A 21588-nucleotide genomic window follows, 5' to 3' on the forward strand; every position below is an offset into this window, starting at 1 on the left:
TATGCAGAAAACTCCCGGTGACAACAACAGCAAAGCAAGCGGCAGAGCCCCAAGCGACTGTGGATTACGAGGATACGGCTACTTTACTACCAAACGAGGCCTAACATTCTGACCTGACAAGTTATGCTTTTCCTCCTAAAAAAAAAAAAAAAAAAAAAAAAAAAAAAAAAGTGGCCCCGTTTCTTCCATACTTTTGATCAGCGTAGACAAGGTTGACCAGCCTCGCCGGAAAAATGAGCTGGAGGTGAGTTCTAGAAAGCTAATAGTCTGGAGGAGGCCGTGAGGGTGAAGAAGGCCAGGGAGGACCCCAGAGGTGGTCTGGGGTCAGGGAGGAGGCAGACGGCGAGGGAAGAAGCAGGCTGGAGAGCCAGCTAAGTGAGAGGAGCGCGCCATGGCGAGTTACCAAGACCCTGAAATAACTGAAGAGTCTGTGACAGCTGAAGGGACAAGAGGGAGGCCGGGAGAGAACACGGATACTTCCAAGGGGCTGTCCAATTCTCGAAGCGGCGGCCAAAGTATAGATTGACCGACTGTGACTGAGCTGCTGGTACTTATCTACAGCATCCCTGCGCTGTGTTTAGGTCCCTACTCAGTACTCGTGCTTGGTCCGGCCGTAAAATACGTTCCCGACAGTTCATCCGGATAAAAGAAAAACATTAACGTGATTGACCTCTGAATAAAAAAATCGAAAAGCAGACGCATAAAGCGACTGCTATGGGTGAGGCAGTGTTCTCCCCCCTCTGCATACACAGAACCACCGGGTCCTCTCAACGCTCCCGCGGAGTAACATTCACGGAGGCGCCGGACGAAGATTCCGGACACTGCCGAACGCCTACTGTGCGCCGGCCGCGTCAGGCACGGGGAACAGCAAGACGAACTGTGAAAAGAGGCGCAGAAGGGATCTGGGGGACGGCCTCGAAGAGGGGGCAAGATCCGGGTAGAGCCGTGAGGCATCAGTAACACGGACAGGGCGGAGACAGGGAGGAAGAGAAGGTGTCGCGGTCAAGGTAACGGAACACTCTAAGGCACAGAGACCGTGAGAGGCACGCAGAAATCAAGAGGCGCGCGCAGCCAGGGTCTGGCCAACTACGCCTGGGAGCCAAATCCGGCCCGTGTTTACAAACGAAGGCTCACCGGAGCACGGCCCGTTGGGCTGAGTTTGGGCTTCGGCTGCCTTCCGCCTCGCTGCCGCACGGGCGGGCGGAGGAGTCGTGACCGAGCCCGAGCCACAGACCATCTGGCCCTTTGCAGAAGTGTGCCGATGTCTGTTCTGGAGCCTTGCTGCTCACAGAGGGGTCTAGGAAGCAGCCGCCGCTGCCGCCCCTGCGAGCCTGGCAGAAACGCAGACCCCCAGGTCCCAGCCCAGAGCCGCAGAACCAGAACCTGCCCCTTAAAAAGACGTCTGGCGATCTCTGGCACAGACAGCCCTCCGATCACTGGCGTGTACGGCCGGGAGGTGGCGGCGAGGTTGCAAAGGAAGAGAAGCACCCACTTATCCTATATATAGACGGAAGACAGAGGTAAAGAGCTTCCCGCAAAGGAGGAATCGGATGGTAAGGAGGGCTGGCGGCAGAACGGGGGCAAGGCCGCTGGCGTCAGAATCCAGGCAAAAGATGACCCGGACCCCCTGACCAGGTCACGGTACGGCTTCTCCTTCCTTCCCAGAAGCAAACGACATTTGAAGAGACTACTCCGACTTCGCCAGCGCCCCCAAATTACTTCTGACAAATACAGTATTGCTTATAACTTATCAGGAAACAGAAAAACACTCGGTAACGAAAATATTCGGCATCACGTGTTTCTGTGCCTGCCAGACGTATCTCCGTCTAAGCAATGCATCCGGAGAGCAAGGCAGAAACGACGACAGGCATGGTTAAGGAGTTTGAATTTTTTTTAACTTTGAGAGACAGCGCGTGAGAACCGTGTGTGCCTGTGTGCGTGCAAGCACGCGTGTGCGAGTGGGGGAGGGGCAGAGAGAGAGAGAGAGAGAGAGAGACAGAGAGAGAATCCCAAGCACGGACAGTGCAGAGCCCAACGCGAGGCTCAAACTCAAGAACCGTGAGATCACGACCCGAGCTGAAATCGAGAGCTGGATGGACGCTTCACCGACGGAGCCACCCGCGGGCCCCAAGAAAGAAGTTTACAGATCAAATGAGGATCGATTCAACAGCCATCTGTGATGAAGGCTGCTAACACGTAGTTCACAGGATATTGAAGGGTGTAATGGCTTAAACTATGAGGACCTTCCCCACCCCCGCAAATAAACGTAAGATTCTGCTGGATATTCAGTTTTTCCATCCTATGGATGAATAAGCAATATAAAGTTCAAAAGAAACAAAGCAGCATTTTAGACAAGCATGCCGACACTATTTCTTTTTCTAGCTCTGCTAACGGCTTCCGAGCAAGTGCTTAACGTTCTGCCTTCTTAAAAAAATCTAGAAAAGTTTGACAGGGTTATTTGTGGGCTTCAGCCTGCTTTAAAGTAATGACAGCGATATAGATAAAAATAGATGGGCGAAAACAGGAAATCCCTTTCCTTAGATGCTTAGGTTTCATACTTCATATTCATTATGTCGGCAGAAACAATGCAAAAGAAACCAGGCCCGTAGATCTGCTTTGAGAAACGCAACATAATTAAATCAATAAATCTCAAGGAAAAAAAAACAAAAAACCCGTCAAATCCATGTTGAGAAGACTCTCCATGTTAAGGTTTGTTAATAAAAGCCTAAAAAGTCCATGAATTCGGTATAATGGTTAACGGCATTAAAAAAAAATAGTAACTAACATGTCCACAGTACTTACTATGTGGGTTTACACCGTCCTAAATACCATTACACAAATTATCTCATCTAATCCTCAAAACACCCTGGCTGGTATTAGCTTCATCTCACAAACAGGGAAAGTAAGGCAGACGGAGGACCTCAGTGATTTGTCCCAAGTCACATGGCTACACGAGAAATGGAGCTGAGACGTGAAGCTGGGTCTATGTCCTTAACCATAACTGTGGTGTCTTTCTAAATGCATGTGGTCTCCACTTTCCTCTGGCCCACAAGTGAATCTGCAAAAAGTTTAAACGCAACAGACTCTTATTACTGGTATCAGGGACAAAGAAAACCCCTACGATGTAGACACTCGACATCTCAACGGAAAGGGAGGCACACCGTATTGTTCTGTGGACAGTGGCCAAAATTTGACCCGCGGTATGCAACTGATGAGTAATGAGGAGGATTCGATTTAAGACACTGGGTTATTTTTCAGTAGGAGAAAATGCAAATTAGGTCCCAGTAAGATCCTGAAATGTATCACGTAACTGCTCGTGAATAATAAATATGGATGCAGACTTCTAATGATAATTACTACGCGTGCGTTATCTTCTAGCAACGTGCTTGTGAAATGCTGCAGGGAAGCTAAAACAGAAAATGAATGCAGGTACTGGCCTAATACTATCTGGTTGACATTCTCATGTCGGCTGTGCACGCTTATTTAAGTCATTGCCTGGCTGTAAATGAACAAAAGTATTAAAGTAAAGTTGGCACACGGCACAGCATCCACATGGCACATTCTTTGTTCCAGGAGCTTTATTCCATGAATACTCCTGGGGCAAAGAGAAGTCACTAAATAAATAACGCAAGCACACGAGATAGCGTGGAGTTCTTTCAAATTAAATTCCTCAAACTGTCAAGCATCTCGTACAAAGTTCTTTTCCGACTCTGAGCTCGCCATATTCCATCTCAAATACTAATTCTGGCAAAGAACAAGCTTTGCGCCCTTGGCATTTTAACAGTTTCAAAATAAAATCCAGGTGAAAGCTCATCGCCTTCCGTTTCAAATATCAATTTTGCCAAAGAACGAACTCACCCCCTTCAACGTTTCAACAGCTTCCTCACAAGATCCAGGTAAGTAAGAAGCAAACAGGGCAGGAGAGAGAAAACCCGAGCGAGCGCAGAGGCGACAGAAATGATGGAGTGACAGGGTCACCTGAACTCAAACCCAATTCGCGAAGCCGCTTCTGGTTTTCCTATTTAACTTTCCCTATTAACCAGAAGACACACCCTGCCGGTGGTATTTTCGGAAATACAGAGCAGGGAACCGGTTGGTGTTATTTTAAGGTATGGGCCATCAACGCAATTTGGGGGTTACCTCTACGTGTACGGCGGCACCACAAACAATTCCTGCTGCATGACACCTGGCTCTCCCTCGAGTTGGGCTGGTTAGGACAAAAGGGCCGCCCCTCGGAGCGGATGGCCGGGGTTTCGGGGCTCCCCTCCCGGACCCAGCCCGGATTCCAACCCCCCCCCCCACCCCCACCCCCACCCCCGATCGGCACCCGCGGGCCACTGCAGACGTCCTCGGCCGGCTCGGCGTCTGCATCCCCGGCCGCGCTCGGCAGCCGGGGCCGCACGGCCTCCGGGGCGTGAACCCCGGCGGTCCCCGCGCCCCGGCCCCTCCGCGTCGAAACGGAGCGCGTTCCGGCGGGGGCGGGGGCGGGGGGGGCACTCACCTTCTTCTTCCAACTCGAATTTCTCCAGCATGCCGGCTTCCGCGGGTCCCGGGGCCGCCGCCAGCGCCGCCTGAGGAGGAGGAGGACAGGGATCAGCATGCGCTCGGCGGCGCTCGTCCCGGCCGCGCGGGCGGGGGCGCGGGGGTGCGGGCGGGGACGCGGGCGGGGGCGCGCGGGGCGCGGGCGGGGGCGCGCGGGGGTGCGGACGCCGAGTGCGGGCGCGGGCGGGGACGCGCGGGGCGCCGTGGGGAGGGGCCTCCGGGCCGGCGGCGGGCGGCCCGGCCGCGGCGGCCCCGCCCGCCGGCAGGGAACCGAGGGGGAACGGAGAGGACGGCGCGGCCCCGGCCCCTCAGCCCCCGCCCCCGTCCGGGGGCCGCAGGTGGCGCGGGCCGCGGCCTAACCCGCCGCCCCTCCCCGAGTGGATCGGTCCGCCCCCCCGCCCCCCGGCGGCTTTGGTACGGACCGGCGAGGAGGAAGCGTGGGAAGAGGACCCCGAGGAGCCCGGGGCCGGCTCGCGCGACGGCGGCCGGGGCGCCCCCCTCCGGCCGCGGCCCTCCTTCCCGCCTCGGCCGCCGGGCCGCCATTAGCGGAGGCCCGTTTTCCCAGCCTCGCCTGGTCCTCCCGCCTCCCCCCGCCCCCCCGCTCACCTTCCCCGCCACCCACGGGCGGCGCGTCCCCGCAGGGTTAACCTGCGCAGGTGTGGTCTCGGCCAGCCCGGGGGTGGGGCGAGAGGGGAGCGCCGCCGGGTGGGCGGGGCGACGCCCGGGAGAGAGGGGCGGGGGCCTGCGGGGACCCCGGAGGGGAGAGGGCAACGCGGACTGGGGGGGGGGGGGGGGGGTCGCGGGGTGTGATGGCTTTTCTTTTTTAAATTTTAGATTAAACTATCCATCCCCTGCCCCCATTAAAAACAAGAAACGTTCCGGGGATTACACGTATTGTAGCTGCACTTTGTTGCTATCAGTTTTACCCAGCCACGGAAGTCTTAATTTGCTCCCTTCGCAGCTGATCCTCCGCTTGGGCTGAGCCACTGCCAAAAGCTCACACAAATCTCAATCTGGCCCCGGCCACTCCTGTCACCCTGGATCTGGGTATCTGAGACGCCGCTATCGGCGGCAGCTCGGGGTGGCAGGCAAGCGAAGCTGCCAGAGCTGCCTGGGAGAGCAGGGCAGTGGGAGAGGGGACAGGCGCCCCACTCCCCGAGGCTCTCCGGTGTGACAGCCAATTTCTGCCCCATCTACAGGGTGCCCTTAGCTCGCTGCAGACTGCAAGGGCCCTGGTAGATTAGCTCCCTGGCGCTGATTAGGGCTGTAAAGTACCCCCACCCCACCCCCCACCCCCCCTCGAAAGGAAGCCTAGTTTTATCACTCTTGCAAGCCTGGCCTGGAAGAGGAAGTACTAAAAATCTCCTTTGCGGTTCCTTTTTGCTCTGTCATCTCGGTTGGGCCAATCCCCAAGTTGAGACTTAGCTTCTTCTCCTCAAAAAGGGTATGTGGGGGGGGCGGGGGGGGGGGGGAGAAGAGGACAAAACTAATTTTGTAAGACCTTTGTTGGTCAAAACAAAACAAAACAAACCAAAAACAAACCCTGCAGCTGCGTCATATTTAACAGCAAGAGCCTGAATGCTTTCCCTCTAAGCTCAGGAACAAGGCAACTCTGCCTGCTTTCACACTATTTTTATTCAACACATCGCTGGAAGTTCCAGCCGTGGCAGTAAGGCAAGAAAGAAAGAAAAGCCATGCAAATTGCAAAGGAAGAAGTAAAATCCTCCCTATGTTCAGATGACATGGTTGTCTCCACAGAAAGTTCCAAGGAATCTATTGAAAAACAAAACAAAACAAAAACAACCAAAACTAGAACTGGTGAGTTCAGCCAGGTCGTAGGCTGCAAGATCAACACCTAGAAATCAATTGCATTTCCACCTGCTAACGATGAACATGTGCAAAGTGCTATTACAAACAATACTATGATCAACCCTAGAGAACATGATGTAGGGATCCACTTAACATGTACAGGATCCGTATGCTGAAAATTACAATGTGGTTGTAATGGAAGAAACCCTAAATAAATGGAGAGACATCCCGTGTTTACGCATGGGAAGACCCAACATGGCAAAGTGGTCCGTCTTCCCCCAGATTGATCTCTGCGTTGAATGCAATTCCCACCAAAATCCTAACCAGGTTTTCTTTTTTTTTTTTTTTTTAACTTTACTTCTTTATTTCGAGAGACAGAGGGAGAGAGCACACGCACAAGAGAGCGTGAGGGGGGGGTGGGGAGGGGCAGGGAGAGCGAATCCCAAGCAGGTTCGGCACTGTTAGCACAGAACCTAATTTGAGGCTCAAACTCGCGAACCAGGGGATCATGACCCAAGCCGAGGTTGGACGGTAGACAAGATGAACTCATTCTTAAATTTGTGTGGAAAGGCACAGGCTGTACAGTAGCTAAAACAGTCTTGAAAATGATGAGGTAGGAGTAGTCACTACTGTTTGGTACTGGTAGGGGGACAGACACGTAATCAACAGAAACAGAGAACTAGAAATAGACCCACCTTAATATGGGCTTGAGGAAGGTGCAAAAACAGTGGTGCAATCAGACACGGATAGGCAAAAAAAATAAGCCTCAACCTCAATGTAAGCCTCACACCTTATACAAAAATGAACTCAAATTGGGTCATGGACTTAAAAATAAAATGCAGAATTATAAAACTTCTAGAAAAAGAAAAGCAAACCATTTGGGATCTATCACTAGGCGAAGAGTAAGGCTTGATATCAAAAAGCATGATCCATAAAAGGTAAAATGAACACACCGAACCCCGGTAAAATTAAAAATGTCTGCTCGGTGACAGACCTTGTTAAGAGGATGAAAAGACTCATGCCAGAGTAGGAGAAAATACTTGTAAAACCGCAGAGCCAACAAATGACTGGCATCTGGCAGACATAAAGAACTCTCAAAGCGCCAGCTTAGAAAAATAAAAGTTAGAATTCAGTTAGGATAGGAAAAAGACAGGCAAATGGCAATAAGCACGTGAAAAGATGTTTGACAACATGAGCCATCACGGACGCGCAAATTAAAACCACGGTGAGCTGTGACCACACACCTCTTAGAACGGCCAAAACAAAAATAAACAGCACATGCTGGTGAGGACCATCGCTTCTGCATTGCTGTGGGGATGGCAAATTGTACCACTGCGCTGGGAGACAACTCGGCAGTTTCTTATGAAGCTAAACACGCAGGCTGCTACGTGACACATCATTTGCAGTCTTGGGCATTTATCCTGGGAAATGGAAACTTACGTTTACGTGAAAACCTGTATACCATGTTCATAGAAGTTTCATTTGTAATAGCCCAAACCAGAAATAACAGATGTCGTTCAGCAGGCAACTGGTAAACAAAATATGTTACGTCTATACCTGGGAACAGTACTCAGCAATAAAAAGGAATGAATTATCGATACACACAACCACTCGCGTGGATGTCCAGGGAATTAGGATGAATGGGAGAAACCCATCCCCAAAGGTTACATACTATGTTACTCCCTTTATATAACATTCTTGAAATGACTAAATTGTACAAGTGGAGCACAGATTAGTGGGTGCAGGGGTCAGGGTGGGGGTGGGGGACAGAGGTACCTGTGGCTAAAAAAGGGCAGCATGAGGGATCCTTGTGGTGAAGGAACCGTTCGGCATCTTGACCGAATCAATGTCAACATCAATGTCAACATCCTGCTTGTGCTATACTGTATTTTTCCTCCCATGAGTCAAGCCACACTTATTTAATTGTGTGGAGGAAATGACCAGTTGGGTTAATTAAAAAAAAATTTTTTTATTGAGATAAGATTCATATACCATAAAAATACGTGTTCAGCATATTCACCGAGTTGTGCCACTATCTGTGTTTACAGCATTTCATCATCTCAAAGAGAAACCCTGTACCCACTAGCGGTCATTCCTTATCACTCTCTTAACCTCTCTCTATTCCCAGCCCCAGGCAACCACTAACCTATTTTCTGTCTTCATAGATTTGCCTATTCTGGCAAATTTCACTGACGTGGAATCATAAAATATGTAGGGTTGTTTTTTTTTTTTTTTTTTATCTCTAGCTTCTTTCACTCAGCGTCCACGCTGTAACGTGGATCAACGCTTCCTTTCTTTTTATTGCTGAGTAATATTCCACTGAATGCATAGACCACATTTTACGTATCCATTCTCCCCATTTTGGCTATTGTGAATATTGGTGCTATAAACATTCGTGTACAAGTGATCTGTGTGGACATATGTTTTCATTTCTCTTGGGTATAGACCCAAGAATAGAATTTCTGGGTCATATGGTAGCTCTATATTTAACATTTTGAGAAATCGCCGAACTGTTTTCCACGGTGGCTGTACCTTTTTACATTTTCACTAGCAATGTGGGGGGGGGGGGGCGTCCATTTCTCCTGCGCTCTGGTTTTGTAAGATGTCACCCTTGGGGGAAACCAGGTAGAGGGCACACGTATATTACAACTGCATGTGAATCTACAATGAGCTCAAAATAAAAAGCTTAATAAAAAAAAAAAAAAAGCACAGGGGTACAGAGTGGAAGTGTCAATCATTCTAATTATCGAAAGGTCTGCATTTCAATTTCTTGCAGGAATCCTAGTATAATTGTAAAAACCAATCTCTAATTGGTGTTTATTGGAAGTATCATCGATTTCACCTGTACTCCTGTGAGTTGTTTTGGGGAGGCAGAAACGGGCCACGAGTGGGAGTATGTATTTCCGGAGGCTGTGTGCTCGCAAACGTGGTTCTCAGGCTTAAAAAGTCCTGTAGCCATTACTGCTGAAGTTGGTAGAGAATAGAGCTTAAAACAAATTAATGTTAGTTTCTCAGATTTCACTTCACTTGATAATGGGTGTGCAGGAGAAGGCTCAAATAAAAACGTTTCTGTCCTATATGTTCGGGAGGCAGAATTTATTTCCACGGGTTGCTTTCACTTAGTAGGATAGCTCCCAGATTAAACTGTCCTCCATAATATACCAGGTCAATTTCCGGAATTTGAGGGTCTGCAATGTACACACTTGTTGACAGGGTGAAATGAGTGATGAATTGGTTGGCACAAACCATTTAAGGTTGGTGATTGTTAGTTGCCCTTTCATGGTGATATTTTAGGTGATGTTTTCTTAGAGTCTCAACTGACTTATAAGCCAGACTCAATGTGAGCTATTTTGGGGAGACGGGGAAGCCAGGAGAGGGAAGGTTTCGGGCAGTGTTCTGCATGCAGAGAAGGGGGTTGCAGGGGCGCCTGGGTGGCTCAGCCGGTGAAGCGGCCGACTTCGGCTCAGGTCGTGATCTCAAGGTTCGTGGGTTCGAGCCCCACGTTGAGCTCTGTGCTGACAGCTCGGGGCCAGGAGCCTGCTTCAGATTCTGTGTCTCCCTCTCTGCCCCTCCCCCACTTGTGCTTTGTCTCTCTCTCTCTCTCAAAAATAAATAAATTAAGAAAACAAAAAGAAGGGGCTTACGTGGACGCCACCTCAACTCTCTCGAGAACTGAACGTGGCAGATCACGGTAGAGAGAGGTGCCGGGTTTTCCTAGCTGGGCCTCCTGCAGATCTCAGTATTTCTACCATATTCTATGGGCTTCTGCAGCCAGTCTGGGCTGCTGCACTCCGGGATGATGGGAGGGAACAGGCAGCTGGAGTTGAATTTTATTGAATGCCTGAAAACCACGGAGCCATTAGCAGCGTGACCTGCTGGTTGGTGAAAAATGCTAAATTATTAAGGTTTGTCTAACACAGCTGTGCCTAGGTGCAGCAAAAGACAGTATTTTGAATCACTACTGGACAGGAAAACTTGATCACAAAATGACTGCCAAAAAAGCTTTTCCTTTATGGACTGAGGTCAGATAGGAGTTCACTTTGCCTTTTATTTTATCTTAAAAAGCTACTGCAAGAAATAAATCAACCTTAAATACTGGATAAGTGGCTCCTGAATAATTTAGCATTTGGAAACCTGCAGCGTTGAGGTCCCCGCCTCCCCCGCCCCGCCACTGCTGCCTTAAAGGGGTCCTCTGTGCGGAAGGGGAGGGGGGAGGGGGGCGCCCACTGGTGCCAGGATGGGATCTGCCTGTTCCTGCCACTCGCTCTGCTCTCGGATCAGCTCTGACCCCTCCTCTGCGCGGAACACCTCCAAGCCTGGGTCACAAGCTCACAGCAAGCCTGAGTTCCGGACTGCTTCCTGGTCTTTTCCATTCGAATCTTCTATGGACAACTCAAACCCATCCCCCTAAAGTAGGTCTTGAGTCCTCTCTACCTGTCTTCGTGACCTGGGAGGTCACCCTAGTAGTGTCCATCTGCACTGCGACGCTCAGTGGGGCTTCGGGTCAGCTGAAAACCTGTTTCAGAGAGGCGCCTGGCTGGCTCTGTAAGTAGAGAGCATGTGGCTCTTGATCTTGGGGCTGTGAGTTCAAGCCCCACACTGGGTGGAGAACTTAGTTTAAAAGTAAATAAATAAAAAACCTATTTCAAAGGATTCAATAAGAGAGGAAGAAAATGAACTAAACCCAAAATGTCCCTTTTGCCCGGATTCTTTCTTTAAACTGTCTTCTAACTTTCAAAAAGTAGATAATGTTAAGGTTTTGAAGACAGACGTTGAACATATATTTAGTAGCTGCTGTATGCCAGGCACCATGGTCGGTGGTCAATAAAATATCTGCTATCATTAGAAATGCACATCAAAGATAAGAAGTGGGAACCCTACACCTACATAGGATCAGTTTGTTCCTCTTCAAGTTCCACGTTTGTGGAGCTCAGCAGTTAGGGTCTGAAATACGTCTTTCTCTTGCTTTTCACAGGTAAATCCAAATTTGCTCTTATTGTTTGCTAACCAAAATATTTTCTTCTTAGGTTTGTGTTTGACATGACTTACTGGGAGCTAAATATATTCTATTTTCCTGGTAATTCTTGTTGTCCCGTAATCCTTTGCAAATAAAAACATAAGTACTGCTCAATTCGTTCAATTAACCTTTCAATTCTTAGTGCATCAAGCCATAAACTTTTTTCTGTGTTTCTATTACACAGTGACACAAAACGGGGTGCCTGGCTGGTTTAGTCGGTGGATCCCAGGGCTGTGAGTTCAAGTCCCACATGGGTGTGGAGATGACTTAAAAATAAATCTCAAAAAAAAAAAAAAAATAGAGCGACACAAAAAGTAATATAAAGTCCCATGGTGGCTTTTTTCACTGTTCTCTCCTCTTCCTCTTACAACTGGCCTAGTCATTAGCCCTTCCCAGAAGAGGCCAATGAGAATAGCTTTCCGGGTTTTTTAAATTCCTTCATGTATAGAAACTCTGGCTAGAAATTGGTGAGAATTGACAAAAGTGATTAACAGACCACTGCCATTTTTCTGCTGTGTTCTACCTAAAGTGCTTGGAAGGAAGTATAATAGTCAAGTCGAAATCAAAGGGACCTGTTAATTCTTCTGTTGCCTCTTCTGCACTTGGCTCTGAGGAATCTGGTGATCTTTACTCACTGTTTACGACATCATGTCGCCAATCAGGAGGGTTGACGTGAACTGGGGACACAGAGCCAACCAACTAAGTGTAGAGACAGGTCCCGCAGACCTCGAGTTATAAATCTTTTCAGAAGGGTATTTAGTGTCTCTTTTTTATTGACAAAACTTGCCTACAATAAACGGTATCTATTTCAAGTGTACAATCTGATGAGTCAACAAAAAAACCTTCATTCCAATCAAGATACATACATTTCTCTCACCCCAGACATTTCCTCGTGCCCCTTTGTGGTTCATCCCTCCTTCGGCAATCAGTGATCTAGTTTTTGCTGCTATCATAGATATTTCCCAGAATTTTCTATACATGGAAGCATTCAGTAGATACTTTTTTGCTCCTGGATTATTTCACTTAGCATAATGATTCTGAGGTTCATGAGATCCAATTTATCCTTTCATGATTCATGCATTTTGTGTCCTAAGAACTCTTTGCCTCCTGCCCCCCAAGAGTGTGAAAATTTTCTTCAGTGTTTCCTTCTAGAATTTTTTTTCATTTAGGTCTCTGATCTGTTTTGGTTTAATTTTTTATTAGGATGGATGGTGAGAGTTTAGGTACATTTTTTCCCCATACTGGTGTCTAGTTGTTCCCAATAAAAGACTTTATTGGGGCACCTGGGTGGCTCAGTTGGTTAAGCGTCCGACTTTGGCTCAGGTCATGATCTTGCGGTTCATGGGTTCGAGCCCCGCGTCGGGCTCTGTGCTGACAGCTCGGAGCCTGGAGCCTGCTTCCGATTCTGTGTCTCCCTCTCTCTCTGCTCCTCCCCCACTCATGCTTTATCTGTCTCTCTCTCAAAGATAAATAAACATTAAAAAAAATTAAAAGACTTTATTTTCCCCAATGAAAATAAAAGATTGCCTTGGCATCTTTATCTAAGGTCAACCTACTATATATGGGGCATCTGTCTCTGGCCTCTCCAGTCTGTTCAATGATCTCAATCTATACTTTCGTCATGACCACCCTTTCTTTAAAAAAAAAAATGAATGTTCATTTTTGAGAGACAGAGCACGAGTGGGGGAGGGGCAGAGAGCGAGGGAGACACAGAATCCAAAGCAGGCTCCGGGCTCCGAGCTGTCAGCACAGAGCCCGACATGGGCCTTGAACCCACAAAGCGCGAGATCATGACCTGAGCCGAAGTCAGACACTTAACCGACTGAACCACCCAGGCGCCCCTTCTTGATCATCGTAGGTCTATAGTAAGTCTTGAAATCAGGTGGTGAGCATTTTCCAACTTTGTCCTTCATTTAAAAAACTTGCTTTGGCTCCCCGAAGCCCTTTGTGTTTCCACATACAATTCAGAATAACCAAAAGCCTCCTGGAATTTTGGTTGGGATTCCATTTTACTTGTTGGTCCATTTGGGAAGAATTCACATCTTCACAATGTCAGGCCTTCCGATTCAGGACCATGGTTTACCTTTCTGCTCATTTGTGTTCGCTTTGGTCTCTCTCGGCCGTCTTCTGTGGTTTTCAGTGCAGAGGTCCCACACATCTTTCACTAAATTTTTTCCTAAGTATCTGATGGGGGGGGGGGGCGTTTTTCTGATGCTTTTGTAAGTGAAACTCTTTCCCAGATTTCATGTGCTGATTGTTTGCTGTCAGCATCTCACGGAAGACGTAATTGATTTTTGTATGTTAGCTTCATACCCTGTGACTGTGATAAATTTACTCGTAAGTTTCCGCGGCTGCTTTGTGGCTTAGTTAGGATTTCCCACCTGAGGATTCACGTCGTTTGGTGCCTCTTACCTTTAGTTCTTTATGTTGTGGTTCCCAGGGGCTGTATAATTTTACCTATTCTTCCATGGTAGCGTGTTACACGTACACGCTGATTCTTATCTAGATGTACCATTTTGTTTATGCCTTGATTCGGAAAAGACAGTATTTCTCATACTCTACGTGATGTTATCTATGTAATATACACGTGTATATGTGTTATTATGAATTACGTATGTAAGAATATAGGTGTCTCTATGTGTATATCCATAGACGCAGAGTGTAGACACAGATACATTCCCCACTTTAGCCTCCCTTGCAACCCCTTATTTCCAGTGTGTACCCCTCAGGGCGTGGCACATCGCACCACGTTGTAGTGGATCCTGTTGGTTTTGTCTGCGTGGCATTCACGCCTCTTCTACCAACTTCTTTCCTAGAACAAGTCCTTCATTTCGTCGCAGTGCACACCCTTCGCTTACGTGAGACGCGATGGTGACAGCGTTTCTTACTCTCTTGGAGTAAAAGGGAGGGCTTATGGGTGAAGAGGATCCGCGCCCGCACGCAGGTAAGCACGTCCCCGCCCCACCCTGTTCTTGCCACAGAGAGCACCTAGCCTTGACTGCTACAGAGGACCAGCCTCCAGATGAAGCCAGGGCTGAGTAAGAGAAAGGACTTGGGTCCTTGGTGACATCACTGAGCAGACCTGTATCTCCCCCTGCCTGGGGCCTGTCCTACTTCTGTACCTGTAACCTGAGGCAGTAGATGTCTTTATCCTTCAAGCCACTTTGAGTCGCGGTTTTCTGTTACTTTGCAGCCAAAAGCATCCCACAAGGTATTTGGGAACTCTAGCCGATCTCGGCCCTGCCCTTGGGAGGTGAGATGCTAATCAGGGGGAGGTTTTAGCCTAATTGTGAAAACTGTATTTCTGCATATATATATATAACGCCGTCAAAAATTACAAAGTCGTTTAAGTTGAAAAAAAACAACAACAACAAAGACACAAAGCAGCTCTATAGCGACCGCAGAGTGTGCGCAAATGCTAAGAATCCTTTGAGATGCACGGCTTCCTTCAGGAGGCGAATCGAGGAGGCAGATTTAAAGGAAGCAAGGGAAGGAGGCCACTTCAGGTGGTGGCCACGGCAGAAAAGCTCGAGGGGTCAAGACACCTGCAGGACACAGCAGGCGAATGGCCTTGATCCGAGCGCGGAGTGTTCCAGTACGGAAATTAAGGATAGATCGCTAGAGACCCCCGGGGGCCAAGGGGACGGGATTCGATTTCATGTGGTAGGACGCGAGGAGGGGAATGTAACTTCCGCAGCCTGCTCTGATGACATCAAAAGATCTTAACAGCGGTGTAGAGTGGAAAGGGATGGGCATGGGAGAGGCTGGAATCCGCATGAAGGTTTACGATGTCTTTCCGACGAATGGAAAAATGAAGCAAGCTACTCCGAGAAGCATCGCAGAGATAGTGAGGAGTTTGGACTTGGTATTTCCATGGATTATGAAATAAACACAAGGGACTAGGACATCGGGGAAAACGGACAGGATGAGCCCATTTGAGGTAAGAAAGGAGAAATGCTGGGGTTAAACCTGCTGAGTTCCAGGTGTTGGTTGGCTGTCCAAGAGGTAGCTCAGGCAGGTAACTAGGGTCTGTGAGTATGTGAGGGAAGGGAGGGCGACACAGACGGGGCCTGGATTCAGCAGCTCTGCTCCTCAACCTTCAGTCATTTTGTCCTATCTCCGTGCAACTGGTACAATGATTTAAAATTCACTTTAGGGGCAGCTGGGTGCCATTGGTTGAGCGTCCGACTTTTTGATTTTGGCCCAGGTCACGACTGCACGGTTTGTGACCCGTTCGTGAGACTGAGCCCTATATTAGGCTCTAGGCTAACGGCACTGGAGATTCTCCCTCTCTCTCTGCACTCCCCACGCTACCCCCCGTCTCTCTCAAAAAAATTAACTTAAAAAAATAAGATAAAATTGACTTTAAAAATTAGCCTGTAGCCGCCAACTCCAGGAAACCGTAGGTATGGGTGTTCTAGATATATTTCTCCGTGACGCACAATTATGTAGCTATTAAAACGTTCGTCCTTATACCACCTAAAACTATCCTGCATACCATAGTGGTATTCACCCTACACTTTGGGAAAACTGGTCTACGAGAGTAAGAGAAGTCAGCGCCAGAAGCCAGAATGCCAGGGCTGGTATCCACATGGGCAAAGTGGGGGGACTTTCAGTGAGAAGACGGGGTCCTCTCAAGGAAGCAATAAGAGAGGTCAACAGAATGAAAGAGAAGAGACACTTGCATTAGACACACAGCAGCCCCGAGTCGCCACGGCCCAAGAATGTCTACCACACCAGGAATTTGAGAAAACAGCCTGTAAGAAACCAAGTCTAAACCCCTGGTTTAAAAACTGTATACTGTGACCCATCCACGGGTGACGAAAGTAGTTTAATGTGTCAGTTTAGGGGCTCCTGGGTGGCTCCGTCGGCGAAGCGTCTGACTTCGGCTCAGGTCACGATCTCGCGGTTTGTGAGTTCGAGCCCCGTGTGGGGCTCTGTGCCGAAAGCTCAGAGCCCGGAGCCTGCTTCGGATTCTGGGTCTCCCTCTCTCTCTCTGCCCCTTCCCCCGTTCATGCTCTTTCTCTCTCTCAAAAATAAACAAACAACAACAAGAAAGGACTAGCTTGGTTTCAAATGAAATATCACAGAAATACCACTTTGCACTGAGGGCGATCACTGTTTCCAGAAAGCTGTCTTAATTATACATACACGTGTGTGAGTAGTGGGTCAAGATTTTTCCTTATCGTAGTTTATCGTCATAAACAGGATAATAAAGGAAGATGGTGTATAACCCCTGATGTCTCTGGGCTGAACGATTTAGTCACGCACATGGGACATCAGTTCCAGGAAGTGTTGTTTGCTCACCAAACATGATTAAGTTTCTCTTCAGCACAGAGAGAGTAGCCAGTGTCTATAAGGAATAAATGAGGCCCGAGGGAAAAATGATTTCAACTCATTCATTTTTAAGGCACAAGTAATAGAGTGTAAAGTTGGTCTAGACCAAACCTTTGACATGTCACTTGGCGCTTTTTAAAGGTATATTTGCGGGGGGCGGTGGGCGCCTGGGTGGCTCAGTCAGTTAAGGGTTGGACTCCAGCTCAGGTCATGATCTCACAGTTCGTGAGTTTGAGCCCCACATTGGGCTCTGTGCTGTCAGTACAGAGGCCGCTTCAGATCCTCTGTCCCCTCCTCTCTCTGTCCCCACCCCCCGCTTATACTCTCTCTCTCAAAAATAAATGAACATGAAAAAAAAACCCAAAAAAGGTATATTCAGGTATATAGTCTACATATCTGGGAGGAAAAGTGCACACACACACTCGTGTGCGCGCACACACACACACGGGAGTGGTAACAGAATAAAGACTACGTATTAGCATTTCCACTTTTTTTCAAACATCAAACATTTTCAAGAAAAATGGTTTATTAGTTTCCTGCTGAAAGGCGGACGGTTAGGAACCCTTTCCCTCCAGGGCATGGCTTGCGTGTTAAGACTGGGACCAAACAGGGGATCCCAATACGGTCATAAATCCTATGAAACTCATCAGTCCCCGTCTCTGTCGTTAGCATTCTGAAAGATGTATGGATGGTGGGGACGCCTTACAACGGCGCAGTCAACATGTCTCATGAGAACACTAAGACAATAAATATCTGCTTTTCACCCACTACTGCTTGAGCCCCATCGACGTCGGCGCCCCAGAATTCTCCGGCATTTCATCTCACACCAAGCTGGTGGCAAATGACGCTAAGCTTCCACCGTGGAGGAAATAAGCCAGTTTCACATGAGAGTATCTTTGAGGGCGTAGAATGTATTCATTTTATTAAATCTCAACCCTTCAGTACATATCCTGCTTTGTTTTTAATTTTATAATGTTTTTATTTATATTTGAGAGAGAGAAAGAGAGCGCGAGAGCACGCGCACGTGCACAAGCGGGGAAGGGGCAGAGAGAGAGGGAGACACAGAATCCGAAACAGGCTCCAGGCTCCGAGCTGTCAGCACAGAGCCCGACGCGGGGCTCGAACTCACGGACCGCGAGATCGTGACCTGAGCCGAAGTCGGACGCTTCACCGACGGAGCCACCCAGGCGCCCCTGAGCTGCCTTTTTAATGAGACACCGAAAAACAACCAGTCTGAACTGGTTGTTCAGACTTGGGTGTCTGGCAGACATTTTTTCCCAAAATGAACAAAGGGAACCTGTCGCTTCAAGGCAAACAACTGACCATATCTGTTGCCGATGCTGCCACTTGAGTTTTTCAAGCAAAAGTCAGAATCTTGGAAAAGCAGTGTCTGTCATAATGAAGCTTGACAGCTTCCCAATACTTAGAGACTTCTCCCAGGGAGACTGCAGTGTTACTAATAAAGGTGATTTGGTTTTTCGGATGCCGTGATAAAATGTGTTGACATTTGGAAGATCTGCATTGGTCAGGGACCCCGTATCTTCCCAATGATCAACGCACGACATCACAAGATCACGCGTGGGTTAAAGATCGACTCAAAGTGCAGGGCGGGACAGACGGATAGATGTTAATGTAAATAGAACAGACTCTGTTAAGTAGACTACGGAAACTCATTCATAGGGTTTCAGATTCCACGTCGCAGCTAACCTTTAAGAAACTACTACTTGTCAAGACTACCCACAATTTTCGGAAGAGGCTGTTAAAATACGCCTCTCTTTTCCAACCACATCTCTGCTCGAGGCTGGAATTTCTTCACGTACTTCATCCAAGACAACATATGGCAACGGAAGGAATGCCGGAGCGGATAGGAGAGTCCCACTGTCTTTTAACCCAGGCTTTAAAAAGATTTGCAATAAAATAAAGCGATGCCACTCTCCTCACTAATTTTTTTTTTTTTTTTTTTTTGAGTAAAAATTTATCTAGGGGCGCCTGGGAGGCTCAGTGGGCGAGCGTCCAAGTTCGGCTCAGGTCATGATCTCGCGGTCCATGAGTTTGAGCCCCGCGTCGGGCTCGGTGCTGACAGTTCGGGGCCTGGAGACTGTTTCGGATTCCGTGTCTCCCTCTCTCCCTGCCCCTCCCCCTCTCGTGTGCGTGCTCGCCCGCTCGCTCTCTCCAAAATAAATAAACGTTAAAAAATATATATCTCTGGGAATATCTGAGTTTATTATTGATCTTTTAGATAAATTAATATTTTTTCAAATTTCTCAGCTTTAATTTTCCATATGGTCGATATCTACAGAGGAGACCCATACAAATAAAAGCCTGGGTCCTCACGAATGACGAGGGCAGAAGTGTCCTGAGACCAACACGCTCGAGAACAACAGCTGACTGGCTGCCCGGCAGACCTAACTCTCAGAAATAACTCCTGAGGGGTGCCTGGGTGGCTCAGTCGGTTAAGCGTCTGACTTCAGCTCAGGTCATGATCTCGCGGTCCGTGAGTTTGAGCCCCTCATCGGGCTCTGTGCTGACCGCTCAGAGCCTGGAGCCTGTTTCGGATTCTGTGTCTCCCTCTCTCTCTGACCCTCCCCCGTTCATGCTCTGTCTCTCTCTGTCTCAAAAATAAATAAATGTTAAAAAAAATTAAAAAAAAAAAAAGAAAGAACTCCTGAGCTTATAAAACTTAAAGGAAACACCCGTTTCATCCTCTTCTCTGGAGTTAATGACCTTCGATTGTGTTAGGTAGGCATTTCTTTCCATTTTTATTGAGACAGTCACTTTCATTATTAAAGAGAAGCTCTTAATCATCCCAGCGGCGTCCCGGACAGCTACGATCCAAATTCACATTACCTTTTATGAACCACAGAGTCCTGTCCCTTTTATCCCACTCACATCACGCATCATTTTTTCAAACTACTAGGAAGTTTGCTTGTTGGGGGAAAAAAAAAAAAAAGACATGAGCTTTTTGCCTAAATGCTTTTCAACATACGTATTTTGTTAAATTTTTTTTTTTTGTTTAGTGTTTTCTTCATTCTTGAGAGACAGAGAGAGATAAGAGTGCGATGGGGGGAGGGGCAGAGAAAGAGGGAGACACAGAATCCCAAGCAGGTTCCAGGCTCCGAGCTGTCAGCACAGAGCCCCCACGCGGGGCTCAAACCCACGAACTGCGAGATCGTGACCCGAGCCGAAGTCGGGCGCCCAACTGAGTCACCCAGGCAGCCCCCGCCATACGTGTTTGAAAGGGAGAGGCATTTTCAGCGACTCTGGTGTCGACTCTGCTAACTCATGGTGCCAGACGTAAACTTTCATGCCATCGATTTTACTTCCTGTGCAGAAGGTCAAGGTGACCACTCAGCTGCACCCCGACCACGGCTGCTCCCGTCGTCCACACACACAGTTGCCTGCCTTTTTTGTTATGTCAACATCCAAGATGTACCAGTGTCGTGACTACGCAAATATTATGCACACCCGAGCCAGCTGTTCACTGTGCCGTAAGCAACCTTCCTTTCGGTGCGATTTAATGTTTTGGGGGAGCTAAATTTTCGACGTGTCTACCACAAAGTCATCCCCACACTCGGCCAAAGCCAGAAGTTTTCTCTCAGTGTGATGAGATGCATGAGGTGATCTGCGGGTTTTATTCTCTTCTCGGAGATGTCGTCCCAGGCTTTCTAGACCTGGCGAGGTGAGCCCAACCCTCCACGTGCTGGTCCCACGGCCCCCGGCATCCTCCTGCTGCCTGGGTCTTAATTTCTGCCCTTATCATGAGGGACCGGGTGCTCCAGTAACTTCCCGAGGAAAGGTACGTGGGGGTCAATTACTGGAGACCTCGCGTGTCTGAGAATGGCTCTCAATTTGATGTCCTGCCCAAGTCCCAATTTTGAAATCATCTGCCCTCTGTTTTGAGAGCCCTGCCCCCGCCACCTTCCAGCAGCTGCTGCTCTGAAGTCTGACGCCATTCTGATTCCCAGTGTCTTTCCCTTTTTAAGTGCACTTTGTTTCCACCTCCTCTCTGGAAGCTTTATGCTCATTTTTTTTTTTTTTTTAATCCCTGCCATTTTGGAATTTCACGATGCTGTATCTTGGTGTGGGTCTTGTTTCTTTTCCCAGGTTCCCCCCACCGCCCCCCTTTCTTTTTGTTTTGTGCTGGGTATCAGTCTGGGAAGTTGTGCCCTCCTCTTGTTCTCCTCTAATTCTCCTTCTGTCTTCCTTGTTCCTCCTCTCTGGACCCCTAGGATCGAGCGGCTGAGCCTCCTGGACTAATGCCTTTCCTTGCCTCCTTCCTTCCTTCCTTCCTCCTTCCTTCCCTCCCTCCTCCTTCCCTCCCTCCCTTCCTTTCCTTCCTTCCTTCTTCCCTTCTCTCCTTTCTGTCCCTTCCTTTTACTTCCTCCTTCCTTCCTCTCTTTCCTACCCTCCCTCCCTTCTTCCCTTTCTTCCTGGCATCAATTTTTATCTCGCCTTTAAGGGCTTACTTTCCAGGAGATACGCTTGATGTTAACTTCTAGTGCATGTGTGTATGGACATACACGCACAACCATTTGTGTAGTTTACTTCCCCGAACTCTCGATCTTGGAATACCCCCTTTTAATTTATAGAGCCTCCTATTTTTTTAAATGTTTATTTATTTTTGAGAGAGACAGAGAGAGATAGCATGAGCGGGGGAGGGGGAGAGAGAGAGGGAGACATTGAACACGAAGCAGGCTCCAGGCTCCGAGCCATAGGCACAGAGCCCGACGCGGGGCTCGAACTCACGAGCCGCGAGATCATGACCTGAGCCGAAGTCGGACGCTCGACCGACGGAGCCACCCAGGCGCCCCGGAGAGCTTCCTACTCTTTTTTCACGGCTGCAGTTTCCTTTACTCCCTTTATTGCTTTCTCAGGCTTCCTTT

The 21588-nt window shown here is 48.5% G+C and overlaps 1 protein-coding gene across 10 annotated transcripts in view; it reads right to left on the minus strand.

Annotated features, from left to right (window-relative positions):
- Nucleotides 1–21588, minus strand: part of PRKAG2 (protein kinase AMP-activated non-catalytic subunit gamma 2) — a 256695-nt gene that overhangs the window by 54852 nt on the left and 180255 nt on the right. For 5 of the 10 annotated variants that reach the window (XM_078437362.2, XM_078437360.2, XM_078437357.2 and 2 more), the window contains one exon: nt 4502–4571. In XM_078437362.2, coding sequence (XP_078293488.1) covers nt 4502–4571 — 70 coding nt within the window. Of the gene's footprint in view, nt 1–4501; nt 4710–4964; nt 5083–5148; nt 5255–21588 lie in introns of those variants that run through there. The other 5 variants (XM_078437378.2, XM_078437372.2, XM_078437384.2 and 2 more) reach the window with 3 other exon arrangements.

The sequence above is a fragment of the Panthera onca genome, chromosome A2, assembly GCF_046562875.1.
Source record: "Panthera onca isolate mPanOnc1 chromosome A2, mPanOnc1 haplotype 2, whole genome shotgun sequence".
NCBI lineage: Eukaryota > Metazoa > Chordata > Mammalia > Carnivora > Felidae > Panthera > Panthera onca.